Source organism: Nomascus leucogenys, chromosome 1a (genome assembly GCF_006542625.1).
Source record: "Nomascus leucogenys isolate Asia chromosome 1a, Asia_NLE_v1, whole genome shotgun sequence".
NCBI lineage: Eukaryota > Metazoa > Chordata > Mammalia > Primates > Hylobatidae > Nomascus > Nomascus leucogenys.
In genome coordinates, this window is record NC_044381.1 from 15,651,834 (window position 1) to 15,659,876 (window position 8,043).

The window sequence follows — 8,043 nt, forward strand, 5'->3', positions numbered from 1 at the left end:
TTAATAAGTTCTAGAGATTTTCTGTACAACATTGTGCCTATAGGTAACAAGGGTATATTGTATTTAGAAATTTGTTAAGATAGATCTCATGTTAAGTATTCTTACAACAAAACAAAATGAAACAAAGCAAAAAACAAAGAGGCACAAGGAAATTTTTGGAGGTGGTCGATTTATCTATTACCTTGATTATCTATTATGTCCATATGTTCAAACTCATCAAATTGTATATGTTAAATGTGTGCAATTTTTATATATCAATTATACCTCAATAAAACTATTTTTTAAAAGATGGACAGAATGATACGTAATTTTTAAAAACAAAAAACCAACACAATTGTTTATTTATACATCTGTGGTAAAAATAAAAGCATAGATGAAAAAGATACATATCAATTTCAATTCACCAATTACCTCAAGGGCTCCCAGGCTGCTAGCAGGCTATTGTTTTATTTCAGACAAGAGGCAGGTTTTAAAGGAATGGTCTGCATGAAGGCTTTGGAAGAAGATGCTCCTGACTGGAGAGACACTGAAGGGACAGGCTTCCAAACACACACATGCACACACCGTGCAAGCATGTAGCTATTAACAACAAAGAAAGCCTTCTCCCAGCACTTTGTTTCATTTCTGGAGCTAATGGTCCAGTTGGATCTGAAAGGATGAGGGATTCGGGTCCCCTAACTTTACAAGGGCTTATACTCAAATCATGTGCTTCAGTGAATCTATTTGCGCAAACATTTCCCATCCTCCATATTCAAAGCTATTGTGTGTAGATATGGAAACTTCAGGGTAAAAATTCTACCAATTATATTATCATTTCCACATTTGTCCACTAAATTCAGACAGGAAATCAGAATAAACTGACAGCTTCCATTCCACTCTGTCTTCACAACTGAAAATCAAACAGGCAATGCATTTTTTTCATTAATAATTAACTTGAACACAGCTTCAAATGACTAGACATTAAGACATTAACTAGACATAAGAATTTTGCACATGCATTAAAAACATGAAAAAATCATCAGGAATCCTTTTTATCTCCACCTTTTACAGAAAAGGGGAAGATGCACCAAAGGCAACATAAAGAATTTAATTTTCAGATGTTTTCCATTTTAACAATCTGCGTGGGGCTTGAGAGTGATTTAGTAATTTCAAAGCTTAGCACCAGGAACAATTTTATTTTTCCAAGCATAACTCAAGGAGTTGGGAGTCTTTGCTTACTAACCTTAATTTTTTAAAATGTGACTCTAGAAAAATGTCCTAACTCCAGCTTTCTCAAAAGACATTTTGTATGATGAAAAATAAAAATAAAATCAGTTTTTGCACAAAAACATCGTGGCAGCTTAGCCTAAGTTAGAACACAATGAAATTAACAAAATAAAACCACAGGCAAAGATGCTTTCCACATATTAGGAGTAAATTTCACAATTCTACTAACAAAATCACAGACTTGTTTGGAAAGCTGAAGCTGAAGCCACACACTGGTTGTGCCTCACAGAAATATGCTGATCCCTTCAACAAGGGTTACTGAACCTTAGTGTAGGCCAAGTGCTGAGTAGGACCTAGTGCCTGCTCTCAAAAACTTTACAGTCTAGTTGGAGAAGTAAGATAAGAATACATAGAAATATTATACATTGAGATATGATTGAGGACAGCAAATAATTATTGAATATACACACTCTTATGTACATTTTTATTTACATGCATTATTAACTCATTTATTTTTTTTTCACTGTTCAAGGTTTATTGGGGGTTTTAATTGGTATAACACTTGGATAGTTAGTTGCATTGTTTACATGTAGACTTTTTATGTTATATGGTAATGTACACTGCTGATATATATAGTTCACAAAATAAGATCCTTTGGAACAATTATGCACAAGACATACGATATTGGATTTATACACTGGATCCCAGGATGTGACTGATTGGGAAAAAATGTTGTACTAGGCACATTCAGTGAAGGAGCCAGGAAGTTATATAACACACGGTAAACATCCACCTGGCTCAAGGGGCAAATGCAGCATGTACAGCATTGGCAGAGGTGCGTCAGAGGTGGCAGAACTATTTCACACTAACCAGTTTAGGACTACACAAGATTAATACCATCCAGCATCAGGATACAGCTGTGGATTTTACAAATCATTCCTATTTCTAACTTCAGGAGTTGATGTTTTTCCCAGTCCATCTTAAAATATTACTACTTTAAGCACAGATCAGATAAAAAGGACAACATGCACAATCTCCAACTAGAATCCTGTTGTAGCCTAGACAGTGAAATGATATGACATCAGAAGATTAAAATTGCAGCTCTTTTTGGATCCCCCAAAGTGTATCTGCACTCTTCTTCAAACAGGCCTCTTCCTCAGGAGTCAGAGTCACCTTCACAAGGTCTGAGATTCCATTCTGTCCCAAAATGCAAGGAACTCTAAGGAAGACATCATCCTTTATTCCATAGAGACCCTTAATCATGGTGAAAACTGGGTACACCTGCCTAAGATCCTTCATTATACTCTCTGCCAAATCTGCTACAGAGAGTCCAATGGCCCAGGATGTGTAGCCTTTGAGTTTGATCTCCTCATAAGCACTCTCAACCACCTGTTTGTGAACCTCTTTCCACTGTTCCTTATCTTTATCAGTCTCTAAATCTGGGTGCGGAGTCTTCAGGGAGACACCAGCAACATTCATTCCACTCCATACAGGCACACTGGAATCTCCATGTTCCCCAAGGATCCACCCATGACAGCTTAATGGGTGAACTCCCAGCCTTTCCCCCATCAGGTAACGGAATCGGGCTGAATCCAGATTGCAACCACTTCCAATAACACGTTTTTTGGGAAAACCACTTATCTTCCAAGCCACGTAGGTCAAGATATCCACTGGATTTGAAACAATAAGCAACTTGCAGTTCGGGCTGTATTTTACATTAAGAATGATGAATTTAAAGATGTTCACGTTATGCTGGACCAAATTAAGACGGCTTTCTCCCTCTTGCTGATGTGTCTCAGCCGTGATAATGACCAGCTTGGAGTTTGCAGTTACATTATAGTCTTTGCCAGAGACAATCTTTGGTGTTCTAAGGAAAAGGCTGCCATGTTGGATATCCATCATCTCTCCCTTCAATTTGTCTTCGATGACATCAACAAGATCAAGTTCATCTGCCAAGTCCTTCATTAAGATACTGATGGCACAGGTCATGCCAACAGCACCAACCCCAACAACTGTAATCTTATTCTGGGGGCTCTGTTCTTCCTTTAGAAGATTATGAATCAGCTGATCCTTGAGAGTTGCCATATTGGACTTGGAACCAAAAGGAATCGGGAATGCACATCAGGTGGTCGTCAGGGCGCATGGCAATGAGATCCAGAATTGGCGGCAGCGACTGCAGCACTCCCATTATTAACTCATTTAACCCTGGCAACAACCCTACTATCTTGAGTGGATCTAGGGACTTAAATAATAGCATCAGTTCTTTCTCTCTGTATCAGCAAGCCCTGTCTCCACATTACTTTGCATATTAACTTTATTTGCTCCTAGTGCAATACAGGCTTTTTCATGGGAAAGAAGGACAGCAGCAATGTAGGCCTGCATACCTATGACTTGTGAACCAAAAAGAAGAGAGTCATCATCCATAATAGTTTTAGCAAAAAAAAAAAAAAGACAGAACAACTGGGGAAGGAGTGGGGGCTCTGGATGTGGACACATCAGAATCACATGGAGTGGGAAAAGATTTTAGAAATGGTAGCAGGGAAGAGGGATAGGAAAGCTGGTCAGGCACCATAACATATATCTAGTTCAACTTTTGAGGCAAGAGGGAGCTACTAAAGGGTTTTGAGTAGGGGAGAGACATAGCACTAATCACTCAAACAGTGAGTGAACCTTACCCCCAGCCCAGAATCTACAGCTCACCAGAGATTTGCTATTCTCATCTAATGCATGTTCTTCATTAATCTTCAAAACGAACATTTGAAGAAAGTACTCTTTCCCCCACTTTAAAGATGAAGAAATTAAATGGTATCTTGAGAGACTTATAAATGTCAAGTGTCTAATGTATGATAACCATTACGAGTGGTTCTCTAAAGATTTGTGAATGAATAGTTTGAATACTAATATCCATTACATTTCTGGCCTTATGTTAAGTACTGATTAGGATGGAGAAAGTGATATACATTATGTGGCCCTCATTCCCAAAGAACCTGCAGTGCTGTTGAGGAGATAAGATTTATACACTAACACCTGCCACACAAAATAGAGAATAATACCAGGTAATAAATACAAATTATACCAAGAGATTTGTTGGTCAAGTAGGGTCTCTCTGAGGAGGTGACACTTTATCAAAACCCTGGACAAAGTGAAGATTCTGGGGGTAAGGAAAGCCCAGGTAGTTAGCTGATAAAAGGAGACTTAGAGATTTTCCAATTTAAATTATGGGCTTTGAATATTTTTTAAGCATTGAAATCATTTTGTAAATAAACATTTTGATAGTATTCTAACACATAAAACAGAAATAAGTAGATCTCTTTGTTTGGAAAGTAGGGGTGGAGGACCAAGTGTCCCCAGCTCTTGGATTTTTGCATTCTGCAGTTCAGGGCACCTCCTAGAATCTCCAAGATCCCAAGTAACCCTGTCTGGGGGAAAAAAGTGTTTAAATATGAAATTCTTATTTGACAGATGGGTAAACCAAGACCAAGAGACTAAGTCACTTGCCTTAGAAATCACAGCTACTTAGTAGTGGTCCTGAGTATAGAACTCGTATCTTCTCCCTCAGAAAATAAGACTCTTTCTACCACACTCCATTCCTTCATGCCATAAGTATCTATTAACCTCCAACAATGCCCCAGGCACCAGCTTCATCACTGAAGAAAATGTAATGAGAAAAAAAAACAACAACATGCCACTGGCCTTATGCTGTGTTCATTTCCTATATTAAAAAATAATCACAAAACTACTTAATTATGAACTGTGGTAAGTCCAACAAATAAATGTGCCCTAAAGCATCGTAATATGCCCTTCATAAGACCAGGAACAGAAAAGAGATTTATCACATGGGCCATAGGAAGGTTTTGTCATAAGAATTTACATTCTTAGTAATATGCCTCCCCCATGTGACATATGTTGACTCTTTGTATTTTAATAAAGACTTTTCATGATTGAATTCATGCTCAAACATCTGCTTTGTCCATCAGACTGAAAAGACTTTTCAGTCACCAAGTCAGGTGCATTGATTTGAATAAATGCGGTGTACTGAAACACCTTTCTTTTCCTGCAGTATTTACCCAGCATCTAACTATTGACATTTTTCTCTACTTAACATATATGGAGATGACCCTTCTCTCCTCCTTTCCTTAGGGAGTACACACTTTGCAATTGGAAGGAAAATTACATTCTTCAGTCAGATTGAAAATCAATGACATCGCTGGTCACAATCCCCAGGGAGTTTCTCAAGGAGAAAACACAGACTTAAGAATTCCACAAGAAGAAATTGGAACATCGTGCATTATTAGTGAGATTATAAAATGGTGATACTGCTGTGGAAAATAGTATGGAAATTCTTCAAAAAATGAAAAATAGAACTATCATATAACCCAGCCATCCCACTTCTGGGCATATAGCCAAAATAATTAAAAGCAGTCTTGAAGTGATATTTTAACACCCACGCTCATCAGAACATTCGTCACAATAGCCAAGACATGGAAGCAACGTAAACATCCATAGATGGACAAATGGATTAACAAATGTGATTTATTCCTGCAGTGGAATATTATTCACCCTTTAGGAGAAAGGGAAGTCTTGCATATGCTACAATGTGGGAGAACCTTGAGGATATGATGCTAAATGAAATAAGTCAGTCACAAAGAGATGAATACCGTTTGATTCCATTTACGTGAAGTGTCAAAAGTAGTCAAATTTATAGAAACTGAAAGTAGAATGGTGGTTACTGGGGCTGGTGGGAGGGAGAGAGGAGTGTTCTTGTTTAATGGGTATGGAATTTCAGGTTTTGCAAGATGAAAAAGTTCTGGAGATCTATTTCACAACAGTATGAATATACTTAACAAGCCTGAAATCACTTAGGATCTGGCATCATTTGAAGAATGACCAGCTATGCAATGAACTTTATCATTGTTTCTTTAAAAACACGTCTTTACTTAAAAGTACAGTTATGATAGGTTCCCAACTTACAATCAACTCACTCAACCAAATATGTTTGAGGTAGGGGGTGGGAGTATGATAAAAAATGCTTTTTTCTAAAAGTTTCTTTGTTCAGAGTTTCAAATTATCTCTCATTACTTCTAGATCTCAAAGATGGGGTCTCACTCTGTCGCCCAGGCTGGAGTACAGTGGCGTGATCTCAGCTCACTGCAACCTCCGCCTCCCGTGTTCAAGCCTCAGCCTGCCTCAGCCTCCTGAGTAGCTGGGACTACAGGCACGCGCTGCCACACCCAGCTAATTTTTGTATTTTTTAGTAGAGACGGGGTTTCACCATATTGGCCGGGCTGGTCTTCAACTACTGACCTTGTGATCTGCCCGCCTTGGCCTTCCAAAGTGCTGGGATTACAGGCGTGAGCCACTGCACTGGGCCTAATTAAATATTTTTTTACATAGGTGACACTTCCCCATGTCTAGGAATCTTTTGGAGGTCTTCTCTGGAATTATATCAAAAATACTTCTCAAACCTTTTGTTCAGGAAGTGGACTAGGCTCTAAACAGAAAGTAAAAGAAAATTATAAGACAGCTTCTCTAGAGTCTAGAGACCCTTTCTCTAAATTTTTAGCTATAAGCAGTTGACCTTACATATTTTATTTCACCTTTTAACTTCATGACAAAGTTTTCCAATATGAAATGGGGGTTAAAAAAGAATATACAATTTCAGAAAGCCATACCAGCACTTCAGACACAAATTATACACACTAAACCTTGTTCACAAGAGGCTGCAAATATTTAGTTAAGCCTTTCTTTAATTTCTGCACTGTATACTTCTGTGTTTTGCACAGCCCATTTAGTACACTATGCTTTTAATGTTATCTATTTTAAGCACAATAATTCATAGGAATTATATAAACTATATAACTTCAATTGTATGACACTTCTTACTGCATCTTGCCCTGGTAAGCATGTAAGAAATGGCATTGATGATGGTGCAATTTGGGTTCATGCTCTAAACAATGTCACAGAAGTATCTGAGCTCTCTTTGCTGGCATCAATAAAAATGTAGTTAGGAAATAAACTCTGGAAGCCACACTAGACAACCACTGAAGACACACTGGAGATGGCTAAGCAGAAGCACAGGTGCCATTGAAAAGACATGGTCTAAGTGGACTGATCACTTTGGGCTGCTTTTCTTTGCTTTTATTCTATAGCATTAAGTCAATTCATTCATTCATCTAACATTTATTAAACACTAAGCATATGCTAACCACTACTTTGGTGCTGAAGTAAAACAATGAATATAATGTATACAATGAACTATTAAAAGCCTGGGATTTTACCCTACTTGCAAGCTAACAAAGTAGCTTGCCACACTTTCTTGAATGCTGGCAGAAGACACAAAACTTGTGAGTTTGAGACAAAGAATAGTTTATCACGTGTAGCAATAGTAGCAGTAACCAGTGTATTAACATTTGCACCACTTACCTAAAATTCAACCACAGGACAATGTAAAGAAGGTCATATAATACCTGCATCTGCAGTAGTATGCATTATAAGACACCATGGGAGGATCAAGGATGGGCTAAGAGGAACATTCAGAGAAGGCTTCTCAGAGGACATAAATGCCAGGGCTGATGCTAAAAGGAGGAATAGAAAGGAGCAGATATAGAAAAACAGATGGGTCATTTTAACCAGTAGCCTTTGTAAGACCACGGGCATGGGTATGTGAGTAGTTTGCTACAAGTAGAAAAATCACAAGAAGTTGGGTTTCACTGAAGCTTAAAGCAGACGGCCAAGGGTAAAGGAAGATGAAGTGAGATAGGCAAGCAAGACCTAGAGTTTGGAGAGCCTTTGATATCTTGCCAAGGAGCTTAGTCTTTGCCCTGTTGGCACTGGAGA

At 38.2% G+C, this 8,043-nt stretch overlaps 1 protein-coding gene across 1 annotated transcript; it reads right to left on the reverse strand.

Moving 5' to 3' along the window:
• Positions 1–1,971: 1,971 nt before the first annotated feature.
• LOC100586354 (L-lactate dehydrogenase A chain-like) lies at positions 1,972–3,387 on the reverse strand. Its single transcript, XM_003260425.4, has one exon. It carries the CDS (start codon positions 3,289–3,291, stop codon positions 2,296–2,298), a length of 996 nt encoding a protein of 331 aa, XP_003260473.1. The 5' UTR covers positions 3,292–3,387; the 3' UTR covers positions 1,972–2,295.
• Between the last annotated feature and the right edge of the window lie 4,656 nt (positions 3,388–8,043).

Excerpts from the sequence above, each read along its gene's own strand:
- LOC100586354 (XM_003260425.4), bottom strand. The coding sequence starts at position 3,291 with ATGGCAACTCTCAAGGATCAGCTGATTCATAATCTTCTAAAGGAAGAA.